General features: G+C 41.4%; 2 protein-coding genes across 6 annotated transcripts in view; one reads left to right on the plus strand and one right to left on the minus strand.

Moving 5' to 3' along the window:
• The first annotated feature begins 432 nt into the window (after nucleotides 1-432).
• Nucleotides 433-27,860, plus strand: part of LOC144603514 (voltage-dependent calcium channel subunit alpha-2/delta-4-like) — a 115,807-nt gene continuing 88,379 nt past the window's right edge. For both annotated transcript variants that reach the window (XM_078416800.1, XM_078416801.1), the window contains exons 1-3: nucleotides 433-522; nucleotides 2,456-2,583; nucleotides 3,541-3,621. In XM_078416800.1, the coding sequence (XP_078272926.1) occupies nucleotides 449-522; nucleotides 2,456-2,583; nucleotides 3,541-3,621 (283 nt within the window). In that variant the 5' untranslated portion in view covers nucleotides 433-448. The remainder of the gene's footprint in view (nucleotides 523-2,455; nucleotides 2,584-3,540; nucleotides 3,622-27,860) is intronic.
• Nucleotides 13,485-27,860, minus strand: part of LOC144603515 (leucine-rich repeat and transmembrane domain-containing protein 2-like) — a 45,443-nt gene continuing 31,067 nt past the window's right edge. For 2 of the 4 annotated variants that reach the window (XM_078416805.1, XM_078416806.1), the window contains 3 exons: nucleotides 27,576-27,701; nucleotides 17,852-18,442; nucleotides 13,485-15,556 (listed from right to left, as the gene is read on the minus strand). In XM_078416805.1, the coding sequence (XP_078272931.1) occupies nucleotides 15,117-15,556; nucleotides 17,852-18,442; nucleotides 27,576-27,639 (1,095 nt within the window). In that variant the 5' untranslated portion in view covers nucleotides 27,640-27,701 and the 3' untranslated portion in view covers nucleotides 13,485-15,116. The remainder of the gene's footprint in view (nucleotides 15,557-17,851; nucleotides 18,443-27,575; nucleotides 27,702-27,860) is intronic. The other 2 variants (XM_078416804.1, XM_078416803.1) reach the window with 1 other exon arrangement.

Raw genomic sequence — 27,860 nt, forward strand, 5'->3', positions numbered from 1 at the left:
CATATTTTGGTTAAAAAAAACCAAAAGTAAGTTAAGGCAGGAGAATGAGAAAATCTGCAAGTGAATTGCCAAGTCACACTCAATTTTCTTTATTTTTTCATTGTTTCCGTTAAACTAATGGAACTAATGGAAAAGTAGAGAGATTTCTTTCTTGTTTACTTTCACATCTGAGATCATAATTTATTATTCAAATAATTTGTAAAATTAAAAAACTCAGTATATTTCTTTTTACCAAGTATACCATTCTGTTTTACCCTCATGGTGATAATAAATGATAATACTCCATGCTATTAGTTTATCATCACTTATTATTTAACATGTATGAGAATCTCCGAGCGGTTCATCAATTGTAATTATTCTGGTATTATGTACAGGTGAGAATATTTTTTGACAACTTCTGATATTTCTTTCTTTATCTTGTAAAAGAAATAACGAGGATGGCATTGAAATGGCTTTTCTAGGCACTCGTGCAGGCCTGATGCGAAGTAATCTTTTTGTTGGAAAGGAGAAGCGCTCAAACAAGTAGGTACAAATCATTAACATGTGTACCCTCACCTTCACCTCCTCGTGAAAATAAGAAAAATAGCAGTGACTTCCTAACACAATTGCATGATTTACAGAAAAAAGGAGTGACAATCTTTGGATGGCAGTCAATTCTATTGACTGACAGCTCTCGTGATCATTAAAACAGTTAATTGAATATTCATAGCAACCGTTGATATTGCTGGCAATTTCACATGACACCATGATATTGAGTTAGTTTCAACTGAGAAAGCTTTTCCAGATTTACTATTTTTAGGAAAATAATACATGTCTGTGAAGAAGGAATCATTTACATTTTTATAACCATATGCAAAGTTAGGAAATGCTCAATATTAACAGCAAAAGTTGGGTATAATAATTAGCTGAACATATTTCTTTTGACAAGTTACTGAATAGGATGCGTACAATGGGGAGGGGGAATCAGGCAGAGATCTCTTTCCTTCGATCAACATCTGCGATTCTGTTACGAAGGATGCAGTCCCAACTGGATTTTCTAAACCTTATAATTGCCTACCTTATCCTTCTCTCTTAATATGTTGAGACACAGCCCTTAGATTTTGGCTGTAAATCCACTCACAGATAACAATTTTAATTGTGCTAGAAGTTTAAAAAATCTGTTTCTTTATTAAAATTTCTACTCCTTTCAATAAGTGAATATTCATTTGTTATGTCAAGGGATATCTACTCTACATAGACTAATGACCCCTTTCACTCGAAGGAATCCATAATGTGATCGACTTCAAGTTTTGTATGATTTTAGTACAGATGCTGCAAGTTCACTTCCACAACCCCTTTATATCAGCAGAACATTGAGTAACTGTCACTGATACTTATGGGATTTTGAGTAAACTTGTTTAGTGAGGGGTCTTTCAATGAATTGATCCACATGAATTGCTAAAAGAGAAATCTGGAATACAGGAATCTGGAAGATGATAGTTCAGTCAGATTAGACACCTGATACGAGATGCCTTTACAACCAATCTAAAACAGTGTTCAGTAATCATTCGGGTGGTGAATCTGTGGAATTCCGCAGCCACAGAAGGCTGCGGAGGCCAAGTCAGTGGATGTATTTAAGGCAGAGATAGATAGATTCTTGAATAGTACAGGTGGCAGAGGTTATGGGGAGAAGGCAAGAGAATGGGGTTAGGAGGGAGAGATAGATCAGCCATGATTGAATCGTGGAGCAGACTTGAAGGGCCGAATGCCCTAATTATGTTCGTATCACTTATGATCTTATGTTCTTATTAATTTGACACATGTCAACATCACATCATCCTCTTTCCCTTAAACTATTTACAAAGTAAGGAAGATCCATTCGCTTTGTCAATTCTTCCTAAATTAAATCTTCCAAAAATCTGAAATAAAAATATCCAAAATTCAGACTGATCGAACATCATCTTTTACGATATTACCATTAGAGATTCTTTATCTGACTGCAAACAACTAAACCAGTGGAGGAGGCTGAGAAGAGACTGGTTGGTGTGGGAATAGGGAGGGGAATTAAAATGGCTAACAGTAGGAAGCTCCAGGTGGCAAAGACGGGCAGAACACAGGTGCTTGGCAAAACAGTTCCTCGTCTGCACTTGGTCACACCAATGTGGAGAAGGAACTCTCCATGAGAGTTTACTAGGCTAATCCAAATTCTTTTTTGTTTGTTCTCTGTGCTATCCTGTGGGTCACTTGGTCCATAAGAGCACCTGTAAGTTCCCAAAGAAACACTTTATGCTCTCTACTCTGGTCTTCCCTTCTCCTCCTCTGATGTTTTCTCTACGGGGGCCTCTATGCTACTCTGTTTTTAATTTCTGAAACAAGCTGAAAATATCCAGTCAATACTCACATCTCAATTTAGGGCAATCAGTGCTGCTTTCTGAATTGTCTTTGATCTTCATTTGTCTTTGATTTCATTTTACAGAAAATTCTTCACAAATCAGGACAAACGTAGTATTTTCACCATGGATCATTTTCCTCTATGGTACAGGCGGGCTGCTGAGCACCCAGCAGGACATTTTGTTTACTACATAGCCTCTGAGGCTGACATGGGTTAGTATTTAGCAAAACATATTTACTCAAATCTCTGCATTTAATCCCCAAAGAAACACTGCATCTTTTGTTGGGCCTTTTATCTTCTCCTCTACCGACAACGATTGCTTTAAGACCCTCTTCTAAAAAAGACACAAAGTGCTGGAGTAACTTAGCAGATCAGGCAGCATCTCTGGAGCACATAGATAGGTGATGTTTCAGGTTTGGAAGCTTCTTTGTTACTCCAGCACTTTGTGGCTTTCTTGTAAATGAGCATCTGTATTTCCTTGTGTCTACACAAGGTTATCTCTGGTATTATCACATTGCTTATTTGTAAATACTCCTGCCAACATGTATGCATTTGCTTGATTTGTGTGTGTACCTGTTTGTACTGACAGTTATCTAAATGTACAGTACTTGTATAGTCTGAAAGATCAGCCTTCTTTGAAAATTTTGTTGCAGAGGCATTAATTAATTATAGGAGATTTCAACTACTTCTAAACAAATTTACAGATAGAGCAAGACAAGGGGAAAGTGTAGATAAATGTAAGGTGATGCACTGTCATATAAAATACTGTAGTCTACATGCTATAAAAAATGTGAAGACGCTGCAGGGAAAGTTCAAAATGTATTTATAAGATTAGTGGCAGAACTGGAAGATTATACCAGTTGTGAGAGATTGAACAGGTTGGGCAGATTTCTTAAGAAAGAGAAATTAGAGGTGGTCTATTAGATGTTTTAAGAAATCTATTGTTTCCACCTATGACAGAATCTAAAACTTGACTTGACTTGAAGGTTAAGTGCTTTCAAAAGTAATGTGAATTAATTATCAAACGATGATAAAAGGAATAGAAAGATCAGGTATAATGCCGAGAAGAGGTAAATGGAATATGAATACAGATTTATTGGACTGAATACCCACTTCCCGTTTCTATGATTTATTTATTTTTTATTGTTTTGTAATATGATTTCTTTCAGGAAAGAAAAACAGAAAGAAAATGGTGACGGCCAGTACCTCAGTGACGGTTACTGTGAGCAGAAAGACTGCCAATGCGGCAGGTAGGACATTGGGCATGGGTTAGAATTATATTTGATTCTGCAAGTATGAAACATTCTCACCTTTTTACTGGAAATTAGTAATTTGTTTCTCTGTGACTAACTCAGAATCAGAATCAGAATCAGAATAACCTTTATTGTCATCCAAAAAAACAAGTCTTTTGGACGAAATTCCTACCCACAGTTCAACAATAAGAGCAATAAAAATAAGCAATAACACACACAATCACAAACCAACACAAAACAAAAAAAAGAAACATCCATCACAGTGAGTCTCCTCCAGTCACCTCCTAACTGTGATGGAAGGCCAGAATGTCTTTTTTCTTCCCCTGCCGTCTTCTCCCGTGGTCAGGCTGTTGAAGTTGCCACATTCCAGGCCGCGCCGGACAGTGAAAGGTCTGCAGCGGGTTGGATGGATTCTATGGATTCATTAAGTTTATCCAATTACATTATTTCGCACATTTGCTCTTATTAGTAGAAATGCATTAATGAAACCCTGTACCGTGCTCTTCATATAATGTTTCTGAAAGAACTTTGCATTTTCTGCATCTTGTGTCACTTGAAACATGCAATATATTATTTCAGCCTTTATGATCCAATCTAGATTCAACTGGATAAGCAAGAGTTTGAATGTAATGAATTAGTTAAAAGTCAAATTTAATTCGTTAAATTTAAAGAAAGTAGAGTATTACCAGATAAAATAAAATTGTGCATGACGGCTCAGAATAACATCAGAGGAGCGTTAGTAATAGCTTGTTTAATTCCTAAGGAAAAGAGCAAAACAATGTGCATAGCAGCTGGTGCTATTGAAACTGGAAGCTGTGAAGGAACAATACAAGTAAACAATGAACACCACAGAGTTACAGTATCATAGCATCCTTTGTTCTCATTTTAGATTTCCATAATGTGTAGTTTATTTTGATTTGCTCTTATGGACTCAGTTTGAACTGCAATGAATTGGAATGAATATTGTACAAACTCCAGTGAATACTGCTGTTGGCATGCATATTTTTATTTCTCTTCAGAGTAAGCTCGCTATTATAATTCTGAGTAACATGCGGTATAGATAGGTAAGGACTACATATTTGGTGGATGAAGAAAGTTGAACACAAGTGAAATTTAAAGTGATATTGACTAGTGGAAGCGAACCATAATAAATAAATATACTTGCAGATTTAAGGAAAGCTAAGGAGATTTCAAAGTATTGGTGGTTTTTAACAAGGCTGAAAGGTAAAAGGACGAAAGAAGACAGGCAAACAATAAAACTTTACCGTGGTCAATTAACCAAGTAACCCGCATGTCTTTAGTGGTGTTGGCTGACAGATACCTTTAGCATTTTATTCAAAAGTTATTATTTCAAACTGTGCATCGCTCCCTTTATTTGTCCATTCAGGTGACAGCCTAGATTGTGAATTGATCCATTTAGAATGAGACTTAAATCAGCAGTTTTTAAAACAGAGGCAAAATTGTCAAAAGGGGAGTGATGATGGTTATGCCGTTCTTGAGCAGTTAAGCTGAGGTAACATTGCAGCAACTTGTTGGTGAGTACAATTCTCCCTCATAGAAACTAACTAATAGTCTTTTCTGCATGTGACAGAAAAGAAGAAAAATGCATCTTTTATGCATATAAATGATCTAACTGTTCGATAGTCTCTATATTTCATGGATTCTATTATATGAAACAGGGTAACCTAATAGACTGGTTTGAGATAGTGGATGATAAGAGGAAAGTGATGTGTTTTCTTTTAAAGATGCTGTTTAAAAAAACATCTGCAGTTGAATTTTGAAGCTAGTGATTACTCACCTGTGTTTTCTTGAGGAAAATAGATTAAAAATGCCTGGAAAACCACTGCTCAAATTTTATTTTTTAATTTGTGGAAGCAGGGGAATTATTTTTCTTGATCCTAATTAAAATTTTCTTTTTTTAAAGTTGAATTTTGAAAACAAACCAAACTTGCTTGACAGAAAAGGTAAATAGGAAGGAAACTGGTCCTTGTGAAAGGAGTTCACTTAGCAAGTAGGTAAAGTGAGTGAGTACCAGTGAATTTGGGTGAGAGATATTGCTAGGATGAGGAAAGAGATAGAGGTAACAATAGGATATGAGGGGATGGAGAAAAATGAAAATTTCAGTGAGAAAATGAAGTACAAATGCCTGATTGGAAGTTGGAGAATGACACATCCCAAATACAGCCCAAGTTTTATTTTCTCTGTCATATAAGTTGTCAATGAGGGCCAGCCAATATATGATTTTATAATGTTTTCCTATTTCTCTCCATTTAGTAGTAAATGGGGGGCATTAATGTGATTACAAAATGCTTTGGCTAGGGAGATCAGAAAAAAATCTGTGGGCACCACTGATTATTGTTATTATGTTGGCATTGGCTAATTGAAGGAAAATTATTAAATGAGCTCTATTTAATCAATAATATGCTGGAAATCTTAATCCAGTTTCACACGTAAAGAATATGTTTGGATGCAATTCTGGGAAGCTACAAATGCAGTTTTTTCCAAATGTCAACATTTTCAAAATACAGAGATTTTCATGTTTTGCTGTGTGAAACCTTATAAATATAATTTGTCACACTGTACTTATTTCTCATGATATTTAAAACTTCGTTTCCTGAATTACTTGAAATATACTTTTTTTTGCCTTTGAGACTCCTGCAACTGAGTGATTGTAGGTAGGGGAGGCATTTATTCACCTATGTTTACTATCCCAGTAACTTATTGCAAGAGTTGCTTGATATAGTCTAAAAATGAATCTCTTCCCAAGCTCTTTTCTTTCTGCAGGGAGTCTCTGCAATCTCAGCTCCCTGTGTCCCAATCACCACAGCTCAGATCAAAAGCTAAATTGAGTTGACATGCATTCCTGGCATAGCCTTTCTCCATGCAAATGACTTAAAGCCAGTCACCAAAAAATATTTGTATATCAATAATTATTTTCCTTTTCCTCTTATAATTTCTGTATACTCCCACAAATATGAACAGTCCTCCTCCATTATCTGATCTGGAACAACTTATTCATTAGAAATGACTTCATTTCAATAATACGTTATTTGCAATAAAATACGTTGGCAACCCTGAGGATTTGAAAGGAAATATATAAATACAATACTTTTTTTAATCATTAATTTCAGTGTTCCAGATATTTCTATGAGGAGGGTACTTTCAAGTGCTCAGTCTCTGTACAATCTTAATGTAGCAGACTTGAAACTACTGACGCCACAGTCATCTTCTATCAGCAACAGTACAATAGGTGAGGTGCTATTCAGGTCTGCCTGGTGATGCAGAAGTGATAGTGATTTTGATTTTATACTTCCACACCAATAGAGAATACAGTGGTATTCTGACTAGTATTGAATTTTAAAAGCCTGTGATGGCTCAGCGTCAGTATTGAGGCAAAACAAGAATAATATTGGTCATATTTAATAGATTTGTTCATTAAATGAGCGTGATTCAGTGCTATGGAATAGTCCTTTGTGAGATTTTCCCCCTCGTCCTGTACTAAATGTTCACGTTCCTAACTCACATTGAAAGTTTACACTATTTTTTCCATGCTGTTTTGCATTCTTTGTTTTCAGTGAGTTTTGTTTTGTATTGTGAGCCAAACAGAGAATGTTAGGCAATCTGTTGCCGGATTGTTAGTGTGTGGGAAGGAACTACAGATGCTGGTTTAAACCGAAGATAGACACAAAATGCTGGAGTAACTCAGCGGGACAGGCATCCATTCATTCTCTCCAAAGATGCTGCCTGTCTCGCTGAGTTACTAACATTTTGTGTCTATCTGCTGGATTGACTGAATTAATCATTATTCACAAAATGCTGGAGTAACTCAGCAGGTCAGGCAGCATCTCAGGAGAGAAGGAATGGGCGACGTTTCGGGTCGAGACCCTTCTTCAGACTGAATTAATAATATTTGAACAAATAACTCCACTTGCTTCTATTAATGTCAATAAGCAGTTGCTTGTGGGTACATAGTAACATAAAGAAAATCTTAATCTTATTCTTGTTGGTCAGTTTAGCATGGATTGCAAATCGTATCCAGTACCATGTCCTTTCTGTTGACTTCATCTGTCTTTCATAATTCATAGCATATTTCATTTCATATTTCATAGCAGTCTGAAGAAAGGTCTCGACCCAAAATGTCACTCACTCTTTCTCTCCAGAGATGCTGCCTGTCCCGCTGAGTTACTCCAGCATTATGTGTCTATCTTTCATAATTAGAAGCTTCCTTGTAATCATAAAATCATATTCTAAGCCACTAAGGGCATCATTTTATACATAAGAAAACTGCTTTGGTGCTAACACTCAATACCATACTAAGTGTTACATTCTGCTGAATAATTTATGTTTTATGCTGATATGAGTATCAGGCCCACAGTTTCTTTGCCAGCTGGCAGTACAGAAGGAAGCAGATAGTGGAAATCTGTTCCACCCCATATGTTCCTTACTGAGCTGTACTGTATTTCTACTTGCTACTTTTCCATGAAAATTTACAGCTGTGATGATTTCACAATCATGTTATTGATTACCCTGGGGGCCAGAAGTAGCGATGTTTGATGTCCTTCTCATTTCCCAATCAGAAGTTTATTGTTGCTCTATCTCTTGTAAGGCCATCTACATATTGTTTGAGAAAACTTTCTTGACAGATTTACCTAGTTCTGCCCCTCCAATATCTTTACACTTGCCTTAATGTGGTACCAGCCATATTAAGGCATGTGGAAGTCCTGACCTAAGTATGATGTATTTTCATCCATTATCATTTGTGCATGTGCTGATGTTACCAATATGTGTAATACTTATGTTTGCCTTAATGACAGAATTTGAAGCAATAATGTGTGACCTACAATCTTCCTTTATAAAGGCAATGACCAAACCCCATGGAAAGTTGATTAAATGGTCCCAACTGAGACTTTGATGTGTTGCTGTCTAGTTCTACCTGACTATGTTTGCAATGGAAGAAGGTGCAGGGCAATGGAGTCAATGTCTTTGTCTGAAGTGCGAGCTACAGAGCAACAGGTGAAAAAAACTATAAAGTTAGACAGGCATGTCCTTCCCTTAACAATTCTGTTGATGGTGCTTGGATACTTTTATTATTTGTTCATGGGATGCAGGCTATCCAGGCTGAGCCAGGATTTAATTGACCATCCCTAACTACCCTTGAAAAGGTAGTGGTGAGCTGCCTTCTTGAACTGCTGCAGTCTTGAGGTGTGGATATACCACAATGCTGTTAAGGAGAGAGTTCCGGAATTTTGTCTAGCGTCAGGAACAGCTATATATTTCCAAGGCAGGATGGTATGTGGCTTGGATGGACAACTTCCAGGGAGTGACTTTCCCTTTGCTCTTCTGGCTTGTGGAATTTTCCTAACAGCATTGTGGGTATATCTACACCTCAATGACTGCAAGGTGCTGTCTAAGGAGCCTTGGTGAGTTTCTGCAGTGCATTCTGTAAATGGCACAAATGGTTGCTACTGTGCATTAGTGGTGGAATAAGTGAATTATTGTGGGTAGGGTGCCTGTCAGCAGGCAACTTTGTCCTGTATAGGATTAGAGCTTCTTAAGTGTTGTTAAAACTGCACTCCTCTAGGCAAATGGAAGCATTCCATTGTACTCCTGAAATAAGCCTGGTAGATAGGGAACAGGTTTTGTGGAAATAGAAGACAAATTACTCCCTGCAGGACTCTTAGCCTCTGATCAGCTCTTGGAGTCACATTGTGTATTTGGCTACTCCAGTTCAGTTTCTGGTCAATGGTAACCCACAGAATATTGATGGTGGAGGATTCAATGATTGTAGTGCCGTTGAATATCAGGAAATGATTGCTGGAATTTCTTTTCTTGATTGCCTGATATTTATGTGGCTTAAATGTTACTTGCCAACCCAGGCCTGGATATTGTTTGTTATCGGAGGAGTTGTAGATAGTGCTAAACATTGTGCAATCATCAGCAAACATCCTGACTTCTGACTTTATGACTACAGTAAGGTCTGGCACCAGACCTGCAGCCAGGGTGGATTATAATGCGATTGTCAGAGCCTGTACTAGTTATTTCCTTGTGCCTTTTAGGAGTCTGGGACAAATTGCCATGGTTTGGTGATTTATACACTTATAAAGGTACTTGACACTTAAATATGTTCTCTCCCTCTCTATATTTATTAATTCCAATACTTCACATTCTTCCCCTTTGATGTAAATTTCTGTATCATCCTTTTCTGTGAAGGCAGATATAAAATATTCATTCTGAGCTTTATATGTGTCTTCTGCCCCTTATCTAGTTTAATGGTTTGGACTCCAGTAGGGACTTTGTGTTCTGTTAATATCCTCCGTTTCTTTACTTGTTCATATAATATCTAATGCTCATTTTTTTTTTAATTACCTGCCAATATTTATTTTGTACCCAAAGATCCAAAAATGAAAATCCTTCCGACTTGATAGGAGCTTTACAGCTGGTCTGGTTACACCTCAACTGGAATGAGTCCAATGTTGTTGCTGTTTTAGAGGTTTTAAATTAATTGTACAAAGTTCAGTCAAATTTAGAAGAAAATCTGGACAGTCCAAATCATGAACATCTGTGATGTTGCAGTTCCCCCCTCAGGCTACCAGGTAGCACTGCATGGTGATTTCAACTTTCAGAAGGACAACTGCAAATAATTTGATGATAAACATTTCAGTATTATCATTTCGCACAGACATTTTCAATTTATATGTTTCGCTCCCATTCTACAGTATTTATATATTTCGCTCCCATTCTGCAGTATTCATGAATTTCATCTTCCAGCATCATTGGCATCTAATTTTTCTCTGAGGGACAGCCACCTATGGCCTAGATCCCCATCCAACCGTCTCCCCGACACTGCTAATCCCTTTAACCTGGACTTTGGAATCCCAATATTTGACCACCACCACTGTGCATGCTGCTGATTTTCTACTTTTCTGTATTCTGCACCTGTTCTTGTCCTGTTGTGACTGTATTGATACAAAAAATAAGCACTCCTATGTACACCTGGCTTATAAGGGTGCGACTAAAGTTTTGAAAAAGTACATTGTTAAAGGCAGAAGGAAGTCCATAGTTGCTCGCAGAAGACCTTATGTTTGAGAAGACATTCAAAGCTTCCAAAAGGAATACACTGAAATAAAATGCAGCCATGAAATTCCTTAGATATTTCTGTTTTTAAGCTGTATCCCATTACAGGAACTTTACCTTTCACACAGAAACTATATTGCAAGTCCAATTCCCCATATTGAATGCTGTGATACCAACTATTTAAAAAACAACAACCAACATGCATCAAGAAATAAATGGAAATTTTAATAGTTTAACAAAATCCAGAACATTCGAAAAAAGGATATAATTATAATTATCACTGCCCTGGAAAAGAATAACCTTAACAAAATTCTTGATACAAAGCAATAAGTTCTCCAACACTCTATTGCATTTATCAGCAAGAAGATCAATTTTTGCAACTCGGACACACACAGCCTAATTACTATAAATAAATAATTTATTAAAAGAGTTGGTAATCTACATGCTAAATTAGCGGAATTTAGATGGGTATTGTTTTTCTATAATCAATCTGCCATTTTAGGTTAATTATGCCACACCCTATCAATAGCCAATGCTTTAGTAATAAACAGGGCCATTGTATCGAAGAAAAGCAGACAAATATTCATCAACAAATAAAAAAGCTTTTTTTACTTTGTGAATAAAATATCTAAATTATATTTGTATACCCTATTTGCCTAGAACAATGATAACTATGAGCCTGAAAAGTATAAACATCTGCAAACTATGTCTTCAAACTAATAATAAAATATTGATTTATTGGCTAAATACTTCCACTGACTGATGAGAAGTGATGAGAACATAAATGTTCTTCATGTGACATCCAGCCACATGAATGATTTTCCTGATGTTGCCAGAATAAATTCCACTAAGTCAATGCATTTTTCTTGATCAAAAATGCCAATGGCCTCTTGTACTTGTTTCCAAGATTGGCATTGATCACACATCCACAGGGTAGATCCAACAGGTTCAAAATAATTATTCATCTGAAGTTCTAGTATTCTCCTGTACTAGCATTCAATTTCATGTTTTAACTCATTTATCTTTTTGACTTCTCTAATATTGACAGTCAGTTGTGAGTTATTTAGCTTTGTAGATCTGTGCAGACAGAAACCAAGCCAGTCCATTCTACTTCACTTTATAGATAATATAATGTCAAACCAATAATTTAACCTAAATTGAAATAAGCTTTTAATCAGATTGGTCTAATAATTGTCAAACTGGTACATAATGGATATTTTTGAGTTGGGAGAATACATTTCTGGGGAATACAGAAATACTTTTACTTGAAAGCTTTGTAAAACATGGATATAATGACAATATAGATACTGAGAATCCTCATAAAGAAAACAATCAGGAGGCACAAGTCAAGACAGAGAAAATAGAAATATCTACTAGGCATAGACTTTTCTACCTGTGATAGACCTAGTAGATGCTAAATGGGATAGATCCGGTACATACCGTGCAACTCAAAACTAGGCCTCCATATACCATCTAATGCAATGGAAAGATATTCCATCGCAATCCTTTCTGTCAGGGGAGAGAACAAAGCCTGGGTCAGCGAGAAGTTCAGAAGGACATGCTGGGAGCAACACCTTGCATATATAAAATAAGGTGTCAGCTTGGTAAAGCCATGTACCAAACAATAACATAACATGTAGTGGACACAGCTAAGTAATCACACAACCGGCAATTCAAATAAAAGCTCTGCAGCTTGTGTAGATGGTGATAGATAATCAAACAGCTGAGGAATCTCCAAGAACTTTGGAGGCAATAAAGATGTGATTTTCAGTACAAAAGGCTGAAGCATTATCAACTGTGTTCAGCCAGAAATGCCAAGTGAATGATTCATTTCGGTGCTGGTTCAAAGGGCCGAATGGCTTACTCCTGCACCTATTGTCTATTTCCACTTCCGCCTGAGATCCCCACCATCAAAGAGAATGTATTCATTTCTATTCACCCTATGTCACATGGAAAAATGTCTGAGACTGCAGAATACAGCAAACATAATGGGACAAAACAACACCCCATCTGTATCATTGAACATTTGTGCTCCAAAACTAGGCATATTCCTAGCCAGGCTGTTTCAGCACAAGTGCAACACTGGCATCGTAACAATGAGGAAATTTCATCAGGTATTTTCTGTTCATAAAAAAGGACACATCTAATCTAATTTTTTTGCTGTCAGATATTATTAATCATCATCCAAGTGATGGAAGATGTCATTGTCTGTGCTATAATAAGGCACTTACCCACTGATTACCTGCCCACTGATGCCGAGTTTGAGTTTCATCAAGTCACTTAGGTCCATGGATCAAAGAGTGGAATTCGAGGGGTGAATTGGGAACTGACATTAAGGCTACATTTGAACAAGTATGGCATTAAAGAACTTCGGTAAAGCTGAAATCAAATCAAATCATGAGGCAAATATTGCAATGCCTTGAATCATACCTTGTACAAATATACATTGGAATTATTTGCACTTGTCTATGCAATTGGATTTCCAACAGCAATCAAGAAAGCAGTTACATGCTGATTTGCTCCTAGTCGCATATATATTGTTGATATATGCTGATATATTGCTGGTCATTACTGGGTCCAAATCCTAGCAACGTTTTTATTAATGGCTATTAAAAACTGCAACCTCCAATTAGTTTTGAACCACATTGACTATGATTGTGATTATTGCACAATTATTGTTTGTTTTATATGTGCACGTTTGTGTGCGTATATATATATATATATTATATATATATATATATAATATATATATATATATATACGCACACAGAACTTTTATTTTTGTTTATTATATTGTTTACAGTGTACTATGTTTACATATTTGGTTGTGCTGCTGCAAGTAAGAATTTCATTGTTCTATCTGGGACATATGACAATAAAACACTCTTGACTCTTGACTCGTGTCAATTTCAAGATGTCTTAAAATACAATAAGATAACATTCGCAATTAACTAAGAATCTTGATTCTATTGCTGCTTGTTTCAATTTCAATTTGGCTGCTGCAATCAAAGTGCCATCCTCATCCAATTAATGAGAATACAACCAAACACATTAATTTTGAAGAAGAAATTTTGAAAATTATTTCATGTCTTCAAGGTTGTGTGGCAATTCCCCAAAACATATTTGATGTATCAATGTTCAATTGCATCTGCCTAACTTGTCTGTAAATTTTACTCCCTATAAAGTCATAGACCCACTGAGTCCTTGCTGAATATCAAGCACCCATTTACAGTAATCCCATTTTATTCTCTCCACGTTTCCCTCAACTCCCCCAGGTTTGTGCTTTCCTACTTTCATTCTCATGTACTTCAGCAAATATTAATGAAAACATGTTAATACAGTTTATTGTAAGAATTCCCATTTTCATGAAAATTTCCAATAGTATCATAAGTACTCCTGGCTGGAAACATCTTACATTTAAGACATCTTACATTTTCTCAAATCCAAATGGTCTTATTGATATCACATTACATCTTGTTCCATTAACATTGATGACTGTTTATCATAAAATTTACCACTTATGTGTAATAGTTGTTGTTTGAATTTTAGAAATCAGCTTTTCCAATGAATTATCATTATCATTATTTATGATTTGCCAATCATTAAAATGCAAATTGTCCAAATGATCTTTGTTATTTCACTATGTTGGTGCTGTGATAAAATGAATGCACCTTATGAATTAGCTGGTGCGGGCCATGAAACTATTCTTAGTAATACTTTGTTGGAGGTTACTATTTTCCTTTAAAAAAAAATCTAATGATTCTCAAGCAATTGTGTTGCATTCAGCAATTTAAAATAAATTCACCCTGCAAAAGTAAGTTTTCAATTTTGGTTTTAATATTTTTGGTTGACAGCCTTGCAAAGTAATCAACCTTGTTGTTGCATGCATTGGTACTTGAAGCCAACTACCCTTATACTGAGATAAACTACAATTGTATCCATCATGTGTCATCTTTCTCGACAATATATGTTTATATTATATGTTAAAACTAACTGGGCAGCAAATCGCACAAAATATAAAAATACCTAAATGAAAGCAAAAGGCTCAATTCTTGTTCCTTCAACTAAAAAAAACAACTTCAAACAAAGGATGGAAATTGCCATTCTGTCTTGAGTTCTACATATCTATCAAATAAATGGCATGCAGTCAAGTTTTGAAGACCACCTCCTTTCCTTTGGCGGTAGCCCATGTATCAGTGGCTGCTACATTTCCTGAGGCTCCAGAAAATAAACACAGATGGATTTAAGCCTGTAGAATACATTTTGATTAGATGATTTTGATTGATTCCCTGCACCTCAGTGAGAATTTTAACATCAACACTTGTATTAGCACTGCAACAAGCACACAGAGGCCTAAACTGGAGAAAAGAGATGGTAGATTTTTCCATACAAACCAGAGCTCTCCTTGTACCTGCTTCTCAGGCCATGGAGGAGGCTTGCTTTTGTTCCTCCTGCTCTTGCTCACCATCTCCCATCAATGGCTGGCGCTTTTTAAGCTCCCGGTGGTATTTTGCCATCAAGGAGGCATATATACAGCCATATGCTCCAGCCACCACCATCATGATGCAAACAATGCCACATAAGACTCCAGCAATGATGACTGTCCCAATGGCTCGCCTAACACTGACTGGACGGTAGCGTTGTCTTATACAGTCTGTAGTATGAATGTAGTGTGGTCTTGCAGTGACAACCTCTTGCTTCACACAGGGAGGTGCAGGGACTGTTTTTCCATTTGCCGAAGATTTATTTTCATCCTCCAGTTGGATGCAGTAGTTGAACATCTCGATTGGAATTACTCTGAGATCTTTCCCACGGAGGCCTTTTGGCAGAGAACATTCAATTCCATCAAGTTTTCCACCTAGTTTTAGCAGAGAATAATCAATTTAAACAACATAGGTTTGTACCTAATTCAAATCAGAATAACATTACAAAATTACCATCTTTTTAAAAACAAGTTTAGAAACATAGAAACATAGAAAATAGGTGCAGGAGTAGGCCATTCGGCCCTTCGAGCCTGCACCGCCATTCAATATGATCATGGCTGATCATTCAGCTCAGTAGCCTGTACCTGCCTTCTCTCCATACCCCCTGATCCCTTTAGCAAAAAGGGCCACATCTAACTCCCTCTTAAATATAGCCAATGAACTGGCCTCAACTACCTTCTGTGGCAGAGAATTCCACAGACTCACCACTCTCTGTGTGAAGAAATGTTTTCTCATCTCGGTCCTAAAAGACTTCCCCCTTATCCTTAAGCTGTGACCGCTGGTTCTGGACTCCCCCAACATCGGGAACAATTTTCCCGCATCTGGCCTCTCCAACCCCTTAAGAATTTTATATGTTTCTATAAGATCCCCCCTCAGTCTTCTAAATTCCAGCGAGTACAAGCCCAGTCTATCTAGTCTTTCCTCATATGTAAGTCCCGCCATCCCAGGGATCAATCTGGTGAACCTTCTCTGTACTCCCTCTAAGGCAAGAACGTCTTTCCTCAGGTTAGGAGACCAAAACTGCACACAATACTCCAGGTGCGGTCTCACCAAGACCCTGTACAACTGCAGCAGAACCTCCCTGCTCCTAAACTCAAATCCTCTTGCTATGAATGCCAACATACCATTCGCTTTCTTCACTGCCTGCTGCACCTGCATGCTTGCTTTCAATGACTGGTGCACCATGACACCCATGTCACGTTGCATCTCCCCTTCTCCCAATCGGTCACCATTCAGGTAATACTCTGCTTTCCTGTTCTTGCCGCCAAAGTGGATAACCTCACATTTATCCACATTATATTGCATCTGCCATGCATTTGCCCACTCGCCTAATCTATCCAAGTCAATCTGCAGCCTCCTAGCATCCTCCTCGCAGCTAACACTGCCACCCAGCTTCGTGTCATCCGCAAACTTAGAGATGTTGCATTCAATTCCCTCGTCCAAATCATTAATATACACTGTAAATAACTGGGGTCCCAGCACTGAGCCTTGCGGTACCCCACTAGTCACTGCCTGCCATTCCGAAAAGGACCCGTTTATTCCTACTCTTTGCTTCCTGTCCGCCAACCAATTTTCTATCCACCTCAACACTGAACCCTCAATACCGTGTGCTTTAAGTTTGTACACCAATCTCCTATGTGGGACCTTGTCAAAGGCCTTCTGAAAGTCCAGATATAACACATCGACTGGTTCCCTCTTATCCACTCTACTAGTTACATCCTCGAAAAATTCTATAAGATTCGTCAGACATGATTTGCCTTTGGTAAATCCATGCTGACTTTGTCCGATGATTTCTCCACTTTCCAAATGTAATGCTATCACATCTTTAATAACTGACTCTAGCATTTTCCCCACTACCGATGTTAGGCTATGTTAGCAACAAACATTTTCTCTTTCCTTTAACTCAGCCATATCCTGTTTGATTTTTGATTGGAGTGGTCACACCTAGTCAATTCTTTATCCCCAGGTATGCAACATGTGAAATCATGGGAACATGGCCCATAATTTACCATGGCACTTTCCATAATTTTATTGGGAAGGAAATAATTTATTATAATTCCTGTATATGGTGTTCTCTAGTGGAAACATGGATTCAGTATTCACCAATGAATCAGTTGCTGTCCTGTACGTCTTCATGGAAATGCACCTTCTACCAGATTTAATAACCAGAAGTTATATTTCTGTATAACCTTTGACATAGTTAAGTGGTTTATTTTAATGCTCTGTGGCATTATCGTCTAAAATTTGAAATTTAATCACATGAAGTGAAATTAGCCTAAGTGACAGAGGTAGGTTTTATGCAGCATTTTAAAGGATAAAATAGTATAGATTAGAGATCTAGAGAGTGAATTCCAGAGGGATAGCAATGATGGTTCAAGGCTTGGTCAACAATGGTGCGATGAAAAGATTTGTGGGTGTTCAAGAATTAGAAGAGCACAGAGACCACAAAGAGTTAAATGATTGTTAGGTCAATTTGTCATATTGCTGTTCTGTCCGTGATTATCTATCACAAAGAGTAGTGATGAGGCTTATGGTTTTGCTTCTTAGGTTCATTAATATATGTTTGTGCTCAGTTTTAATCTTCATGTTAACTTGATTTTGGAGGAAATGAATTTTAGCTACTGTGGGCAGTACTCACGTCTGTAATTGTATTGGTGTGTTCTTCTCACCTTTGTACTGGAACCATTCCATCCAGTGTTTGAAATCCCTCAGACTGCAGTCACACTCCCAGGGATTTCCACCAAGTTGTAATTGCTGAAGAACCTCAAGTGGCTCAAAGATCTCTCTTTCAAGATTTGGCATCCTGTTCTCTTCCAAGTTCAACCAGGTCAAGTTCTGCATCTCATCAAATAAGAGTAGTGGAATCTGAGAGATACCATTAACAGAAAGATCTAATCTCTGCAAGTTGGTGGTCTTATAGAAGATATTTTTATCCAGGTTTCGAATGCTGTTATTTCGTAAGTTGAGGTCGATCAGGTTCCTGATGTAATCAAATACATTTGTTGGTAGTTGGTCCAGGTAGTTGTTGGACAGGTCCAGCTTCGCCAGTGTGGTAAAATTAGTAAATGTGAGTGCCTGCAAGGTGCTAAGTTTGTTGTTACTGAGCGAGAGAAATTTGGTGTTTGATGGAATGTCTGTTGGAATCGTCACCAGGCCAAGATTGCTGCAATCCACTTCATAATTTTTACAAGAACAGTGTGTGGGACATGCTAACAAGTCATCAACAATAGTTAGTACCATGAAGACCAAGAACGGGGGACCTGTGGAGAAGCAGAAACATCAGAAATTTCAGTACTTACTGATACTTGCATATTCTATGTCACAATGGAAAGGTGACTGCATACCCTGCATATCCACATGCCTATCTAAAACCCTTTTAAATGCCACTATCATATATGCCTCCACCACTGCCCCGGCAGCACATTCCAGGCGCCCATCACTCTCTGTATAGAAAACCTGTCCTACAATCTCCTTTAAACTTTGCCCCTCTCACCTTAAAGCTATGTCCTCTAGTTCTTGACATTTCCACCCTGGGAAAGAGGTTCTGACTGTCTGCCATATCTGTGCCTCATAATTTTATGTACTTCTATCAGGTCTCTCCTCAACTTCCAAAGTTCCAGAGTGAACAATCTAAGTTTGTCCAACCACTCCTCTAATCCAGGCTGCATTTTGCTAATCTTCTTCTGCACCCTTTACAAAGCCTACACATCCTTCCTGTAATGGGGTGACCAGAACTGCACTACCTTGTTCAAATTATTTTCCTCTAATTATTAAAAATGTATAGTGTAGCACTGCTTTGGCCTTAGTGTCCTGATGTTTTAGTCTGTCATACATTTTGTCTTCCATTATACAGGGTAAAAAGACTAGTTGAAAAAAATAGACAATAACTACTGAATGCATTTGAGTCTTTCAATATTTATCTTTCAATAATCTTTGGAAAATTGGACAGTTCTTTTTCTGTCCTGAAAAATTACTATTTGAAATACTCCAGAGACTTCCAGAATATTGAAGGCTTTGTGATTTATCGTAGGGACATTCTTCGGGCTTTTTATTTGTACTCGATATGTTAGTCATTGAGTAAAATGGAAACATGATGCAGACTACAGAAAACTAGCTGACGCCTATTTTGTTGTCAGAGGAAAAGAGGATTAGTTCCTTTGGGGAATGATCTTCAAATTATTTTTTTAACTCATTATTTTTGCATTCAATTATGCATTTATAATTTATTATTCAAAAAACTGAGTTGTCTGATATTATAGTACTTTCCATCCTTTAATGTTCTTGATTGTTTATCAAGAACATTAAAGATAACTAGCCCTCATTTTAGATACTTTAATCTCCACCCAATGTTAACTAGTTATGTGTCCATTGTGAACTGTACAATTAGGATTGCTGTCAGTCTATAGCCATATGTGATTATTTTTCTATTTTTTTAACCTCTCTCTCTCTCTATCTCTCTATCTCTCTTTCTCTATCTCTTTTCCATTCCAAGGACTTTATTCAAGTCCAGTGTACCAAAAAGTATAAAAACGCTCAATGGTCACAATACATCAAGCAATCATTATAGTACAATGGTGTAATCTTTATTTACAATGCCCCCCCCCCCCCCATCCCCCACCCCCCCGCAGTGACCAGCGTTCACAGAAGGCCTCCAGTCCCCTGGGACAGGCGAGCACGGACATAGGCCCAGAAGAGGGGTAGGCAGCCGACTGGTGTGACCATCGACCGCCCACTGCCTGGACCCACGAATGACTATTTTGGCCAGGCCCAGGAGCAAACTGACAGGGGGATCCCACCCTCCTGATCGCCCCCCCCCCCCCCCACTCTCTGTCCTGTGCCCACACACCAGGATCGTGGGACTAAAATGCAACCAAAACTTGAGGAGCAGCCCCTTGAGATATTCGTACAGGGGCAGCAACCTCACATACTCCATATACACTTGGAACACGGTCTCTTCCCCGCCGCAAAAAGGCAGTCGGCGAGTCCGTGAACCGACTCAAAAGTTTATTACACACCACGGCTCTGTGCAACACTCTCTACCCCAGGTCCCCGATGTAAAGAGGGAGGACTTCCTTGTAGAAAGACTTCCACTGGGGACCGCCCCCGCCCCATCAGATGGTAACATCAAGGCGTGTCGGGACGGAAAATAAAGGCGAGGAGCATCCTGTACAGTACACGTCTCTCCGCATGACGAAACGGCACGCTGGGCATCTCGGAAAGGCGTCTCATGTTGTGTAGGGCCGGCTCCCGGGAAGTATTCTGGAGCCTGAGCCCGATGAGTAATTCCGGTGGAGCGGGGATAAGCACGGTCGGAATCGCTCCAAGCACACGCCGCTCCTCGACTTCTCCTCTTCTGTATTGTGGTTACAAAGATAGAGGTCGGGACAAGAGTGGCCAGCCGGTACCATAACATGGAGGCCACCAATTGGTTTATGACCAGCACCCTACCCTGGAAAGAAAGAACTCTAAGAAGCCTGACCAGCATCCCAGCCGAGCGACGACTTGCATCTCCAGCTCCTGCCAATTCGCAGGCCAAGCATCCTCAGATGAGGCTCTTACTAGGGCCTCCTCTGTATCCCGCAGCTCCGCTCTTGCTCCCACTCCCCCCATTCGTAACAAAGATAGTGTCCCCCTTATCCTCACCTTCCACCCCATCAGCCAACATATACAACAAATTATCCTCCAACATTTCCATCACCTCCAACGGGATCCCACTACTGGCCACATTTTCCCATCTCTTCCCCTTTCTGCTTTACGTAGAGACAGTTCCCTCTACGGAGGGAACTCCCTGCGCCACTCGTCCCTTCCTACCCAAACCACCCCCTCCCCAGGCAACTGCAGGAGATGCAACACCTGTCCCTTTACCTCCCCCCTCGACTCCATTCAAGGACCCAAACAGTCTTTCCAGGTGAGGCAGAGGTTCACCTGCACCTCCTCCAACCTCATCTGTTGTATCCGCTGTTCCAGATGTCAACTTCTCTACATCGGTGAGACCAAACGCAGCTTCGCGGAGTCCGCCTTAACCAACCTGATCTCCCGGTGGCTCAACACTTCAACTCCCCCTCCCACTACCAGTCTGACCTTTCTGTCGTAGGCCTCCTCCAATGTCATAGTGAGGCCCACCGCAAATTGGAGGAACAGCACCTCATATTTCGCTTAGGCAGCTTACACCCCAGCGGTATGAACATTGACTTCTCTAACTTTAGATAGCTCCTCTGTCGCTCTCTTCCCCTCCCCCTTCCCAGTTCTCCTACTGTCTTCCTGTCTCCAACTACATCCTTTCTTTGTCCTGCCCCCTGACATCAGTCTGAAGAAGGGTCTCGAAATGTCACCCATTCCTTCTCTCCTGAGATGCTGCCTGACCCGCTGAGTTACTCCAGCTTTTTGTGATACCTTCGATTTGTACCAGCATCTGCAGTTATTTTCCTACTCAGAGGGACTCAGGTAGACCCCCAGGTAGAGGAGGTGCGTAATCATGCATAATCTATCATCTCCTCCGGCAGGGAATCCACCTGCCACTGGCCCACTAGGAGTCCGGAACACTTACTCCAGTTGATCCTGGTGGATGATGCAGCCAAGAAAACCTGCTGGCATTCACTCATCCTCTGCAGGTCAACAGGGTCAGTGAACGTAAGAAGTACATCGTCGGCATAGGCCGAGAGAACCACCTCCACCCCCCTTCCTGGTAGAACCGGGCCTGTCAACCGCCTTCGAAGAAGACACAGGAACGGCTCCACACAGACCGAGTATAACTGACCAGACATGGGACACCCCTGGTATACCCCTCTCCCAAAGTGAATGGGAGCCAACAATGCACCGTTAGAAACACTCTGCTGCAGCATACAAAAGCCGGACCCGGGCCACAAAATGTGGTCCAAATCCGAATGCTTGCAGCATCCCGAAGAGGTAATCATGATCTGCCCTGTCAAAAGCCTTTTCCTGATCGAGGGACACAAAAGCAGCTGACTGACCAGTTCCCTGAAATAGATGAATCTGGTCCCTAACCAGGTGGATGTTATCTTGGATAGAGCGGCCAGGACTGGTCCGGGTGGACACCATGGAGCCCAGGCGATTTGCCAATGCCCGTGCAAAAACTTTGTACTCTGTGCAGAGGAGAGAGGAGAGAGACCAGGCACCAGTTCTTCAACAGGCGGAGTTGACCCTTTTTGGGCAGCAGGACGACTGCCCTGCGCCACGAGAGGGGGCTCTCCCCAAGGACGTTCATGTAGCCACCCCCCAGGACATCCTAGAAGGCTCTATCAAACTCAACCGTCAGCCCATCCAGCCCAGGGGACTTGTCCCTCCTGAGCTGGTGCAGGGCATCAGTTAACTCCTCCAATTATAAGGGGTCATCAAGCCGTTCAAACACCTCTCTATCTATAGTCGGTAGGCCCCCCCACAGGACCCGCTGAGCCTCCCCGCTGAAACCTGCGGAGTCCCATAAAAGGACCGAACTAAAGCACTGATCTTCATTGGATCTTGACAGAGGAGCCATCGACGAGCTGTTTGCGGGCTCCCCGCCCTTTCTCCAGAGAGAAAAAGAAAGGTGAAGTTCGGTCCAGATCGTGCAGCACCTGGATCCGCGACCTCACGTAAGCACCTCAGGACTGCTCAAGTTGCAGGTCCCTCAGCGCTTCCTTCCTCTCCTGATACTCCCCCCACTCACAGGAATCCTCACCAATCTGGCCCAAGCGAGACTCTGCGTTGAGTAACTCCCTCTCGAGTCGCTCGACTGCCGCGTCCCACCTTCTGGTCAACCCCCACGTGTACTCCTGACAAAAGAGATGGATGTAAGCCTTTCCCACATCCCAGCACTGCCTAAGGGAAGGAAAGCCCCTCTGCCTCTCCAGTTCATCCAAAACTGACTGAATAACTCCTGGGATCGGCGATCCTCCAGCAACCGGTTATTAGTGCCAGTACGCGGACCCAGCCCCTGTGCGCGCTAGGATAAAGTCCAGTCGCACCAGGCAGTGGTCCGAGCACGGCACCGCTGCATTGAGGCCGCTGAGACACAAGAGACATATGCTCTGGAGATGTACATGCGATCAATGCGGGAACCACCCCCCTCAGACCTCCGCGAAAAAGCGTTGGAATCGGGGTGCAGATTCCGCCACTCAACCAACTCAAAAGAATCAATCACACCTCTCAACTTCTTCGCTACTGCAGGGGCACACTGATTATCAAGGGTGCAATTGAAATTCCCCTCCGCAATCAATAGTGCTCAGCAGAGCAGTTACTTCCTGAAGTAAACACGCCTGCATCGTGCCGGGGCTGGGGGCGTACACGTTAATGAAATGTAACGACACGCCATCCAGGCTCACAGCCAATAGAGCAAACGGCCTGGCACAACTTCCTGCACCTTCAGAATCTCTGGCTGGAAAGTCGGGACCAACAGGAAGGCCACCCCACTCAAATTTGTGCTGAGGTGGCTCATATAGAGCCCCCCTTCCCACTCCAGGAGCCAGGTGGGTTCATCACTAACAACAGTATGCGTCTCTTGCAGAAAACTCACTGCATACTTCCCTTCTCTGAGGACTGATAGATGGTGAAATCTACAAAGGTCCCCCCTTCCGCCATTTATGTTTAGGCTAGCTACTGTGAGCTTCATGTTAAAGACACATTAGGGTTTTTTCCTCACACTCCTCGGGAGTGGAGCTCCTCTCTCTTAGGAGCTTCAAAAAGTCCCCGAACTGATACGTCTCAGGCTCGGGAAGACCACTATCCTTACTGTGAAGGATAGCATCAAGTGTCCGGATAAGTCCTGCCAGTTCCGGCCACTGATCGACAGCTTTCCAAACTTTGCTCCTACTGCGCTGGTGTGGTTTCAGAAACTCCCGTATCTCCCAGATACCGGCCCCTCAAGGCACAGCACTGAAATCCGGGCATTCTGCCAACTCACTGAAACCTGAAGCAACATCTTCCCCCTCACTACACTCAAGGTCATCGTCTGAGTTCGGAGGACTGCCACTGGCTGCCAGCTCGCTCGCCTCACTGCATAAGCTGGCTACATCACGCTCCCCCTCCTCCAGCATGATCCCACCCCCGGGATCAGTGTCGAAGGAGGGTCCCGATACCTTTGTCAGTAATGAGCCAGCCAGTGAATGGACAGCGTCCTGCACTCTCTTACTGCCCCTTACAACTGGGCGTGGGAAAAAAAAAACAAGAGGCATCGGCAGGGCCCGGGAGCGCATGCACCCCCGGAATCCGATTGAGGGACACGACCCGAAACAGCCCCGTCCCCTCCGCACCCAGGGAACCCACTCCAACAGCATCACCCAGAGAGTTTCCGGCCTCCTCTACCAGGGGAGTAACCTCACTATGGCCCACAGAAGGAGCCGGTGTTTCCGGAGTCTCCCCTACGTCCTCAGCCAGTGGGGCAGCACACCCCTCAGCTACTCTTGTAGCTCTAATGAGGAGCACAGGCTGGGAAACCACCCCTACAACCGAGACTCCCCCTTTGGGTTGGCTCTGCTCATCCTTCATCCCAGGGGACACATTTCCAGGGAAGCCGACTCCAACAACTGGTGAGATAACACCCTCGGAAAGCTCCTGAAACGAAGGGACACTAGTCCTGGGCCACCAGCCTGGACAGGGGTGGAGGGTCTCGAGGTAGGCTGCCCACTGACTTTGGGCCCAGGGCCATGCTCTCCCTCAAGAGGCCCACGCCTTCATTTTGTTCCACTGATGTGCGGCGGTACAGTGACCTCCATAAAGGAGGAGTCCTCCGCCTCCACACTACCAGTTTCATCTTTTCTATCCCCTTGTTCAGCCACCCTAGCTCCCGTCTGAACCTCCGCTGCCCCCTTCTGAACCTCCTCAGTTTCTTGCTGAACCCCGCCAGGTACCTCTTGGACCTGTCCGGGTCCAACAGGCACCCTTTGGGTGGGTTCAGGTGTGGGTGTTGGCCCATCCGCTTGAGGGTGACTTGCTTTGTGTTGTTGGTTCTTTCTCTTGGTCTTCTTCCCCCGTGCTTCTGACATCTCTCCCCCTCCCTCTCGCCCTCCCCCTGCGCCCCGCCGTCACCCGCCGCCGCAGGTACCGGACGTCGGAGGCGGGGGGCAGTGCTGCCCTGGGTCACCGAGGCAGAACTGGCAGCCCTGGATGGGCCAGCAATGCTTTCCTGGGCTGCTGCGTTGGGATTTCTCGCAGCAGCCCGGTCATTGGGACAATCCCAGCGGAAGTGCCCGACCTCTTTGCAAGCATGACATTGTACATACCCCCAACTCCAAAACACGCGATAGGGGATCCCTCATGCTCGACGAAGAAGCTCCCCTCTGCGACCGTCCTCGCTCCCACATTCATGAACACCCACCTCTTAAAACTTAAGATCCCTGTAAGACGAGGGTCGCGCCAGGGCTGCCTGGACCGCACCTCCCCAATCTTTGCCAGGCGTGGAAGAAGGAGCACATCCCGGATTAAAGTGGGAACACAGCGCAGTCTCACGGTGGACACCCACTGTTCTACCGGTACAAAGGTCCCCCCCCACTGAAAGCCCCTTGTCCAAAGCCAGGACCACATCCTGCTGTCACTTTAGTATAAACTGACATTTCCCCCTTCCAATCTCGGAAGAGGCAATCTCGTTCTTCTGGAAAAGATCAAGCAGACCCAATTCAATTGCCTCTTTGGTTCACCGGTACCCAGTTTGGACCGTAATCCCGTGTTTGATCGCCCCAAGTCAACATAAGGCTCCTCGAGTGACCCCGAAGCCGCTGCCGAAACCACAGCTGCGTAGCTCCGAGCCCGAGCCCAAGCTGCCGCCATCCTCACAGGGATACAAACCAACACCAGAGACAACAGCAGTCTCAGCTCAAGAGCAATCTCAGAGTCAGTATCAGTCTCAGTCTAAAAGAGCAGCAGAAGCAGTTCTCTCCAGCCGAGCAAGGAAAAACACCCACGCTTAACTTCACTGCCGAGAGCAGCTTTTCAGGGCCTTTTTCAGACCTTACGAACCTCCGGAAACTGCCAGATTTGAAAAGCACCTTATCTTCGTTAAAGCCCAGGTGACATGGTCTGGGCAAAACAGTATGGGACCAGGGTTACGGTGCTAGAAACGACATAAACACCGCCTCTTTCCAACTCCCGGTCTCCAGCTACAATTGGCAATTCGCCAGCCACTGCTGCTCCCATGGCACTCCAGAAAAGCACTGGAATTCCTCACTAAGTGGAGAAATCCTTTAACAAAGTAAAGTTTCCTCAGTCTGACGTTAAGTCAAACTTCGAAATCTCACTGCCTCTGTCCCTCCGACGAAAAGGTTGCTTCGAAACTTCAAACTCTCTCTCTCTCTCTCTCTCTCTCTCTCTCTTTCTTTCTTTCTTTCTTTCTTTCTTTCTTTCTTTCTTTCTTTCTTTCTTTCTTTCTTTCTTTCTTTCTTTCTCTCTCTCTCTTTCTTTCTCTCTCTCTCTCTCTCTCTCTCTCTCTCTCTCTCTCTCTCTCTCTCTCTCTCTCTCTCTCTTTTTTCCTCTCCTGCAACCGTTTGTGTTCCTTATCTCAGATAATTTATTTCTCTTGTCAGAGTTTCATCTTCTAAATCAGAGAGATATGAGATAGTGGATTTACGTCTGCTGAGGCTGGCAAGGCAAAGAGGCCTGGAAAATTGTGTGTTTGTGGATATATAAGGAAAAAAACTGTCATGGTTGGAAGTCAGAAATGATGAATCATCAAGTTAAAATTATCACTAGGGGAATGAAGAAAGATCTGAAAGATGCTTACAATCTTCACACATTATGTCAGAAATCTTGAATACTTTGTCATGAAACAGTCATGCAATGAATATTGGCTATTTTAATAGATATATATTTGTAATAGAGGAATGCATGGGACAATGGCTATAGTGAAATCTATAACACTGTCACTGGTCCTAGATTGCTGTAACCGTACATTTCTATTGTTCAAATATTCAATAGTACTGTACCCACGTGTTAGCCCTTTTCATTTTTGTTAGATATTTATACTTAGGATTATGTTTGAGCAATCAAGGTAGAAAAGATGTTCCATTTTTGACATTTGAGACTAAATAACATTGTTTCTGAGGCATTCAATGTAGATTAAAATGTAGACTATATCCTAGAAGCAAACACGGGGAACTGAAAGGATGTTTTCATAAAATACTAATATGTAAAGCTTTTAGATAATTAGCTGTTAAAGTTTAGTTAATTCTGCAATTAACCAGGAATTTGAAGGAAGAATGATATCTGAAGAAAATGACAGAAAAAAGTGGTATAGTTAGGCCCAATATCAGGCTAGGAAAAGGTACAGGTATGACAAGAAGAATAGTGTCCTTCGCACCCAAATTTTATCTCCACCTCCATTTTTAGAACCTCTCAAATCTCTTTACAGCCAACAATGAGAAATACTTTACAACAGGATAAATGATAAAGGTAATCCATACTCACATGTCCGTGAAACCTTTCTCCCCTTCATCACAATTGTACTTGTTACAGCATTCATCATTAACATATTTGATATGATATCCTGACTTCCCTCTTAGTGATGTTGGTTCGTGCCTTGTGCCTGGTGTTCTGCAAAATAGGAATTGCAGTAGTGTCCAAGGTCACAGTTTAGTGATAAAATTGACAAGTGGGACTCCAAGACAATAAGACATTGTTATTTTAATTATTTATAAATGAAATTTGTAAAATACAAATGGTTGTGCAATTGTATCAGTTATATTTGTATAG

The sequence above is a fragment of the Rhinoraja longicauda genome, chromosome 20 (assembly GCF_053455715.1).
Source record: "Rhinoraja longicauda isolate Sanriku21f chromosome 20, sRhiLon1.1, whole genome shotgun sequence".
Lineage (NCBI taxonomy): Eukaryota > Metazoa > Chordata > Chondrichthyes > Rajiformes > Arhynchobatidae > Rhinoraja > Rhinoraja longicauda.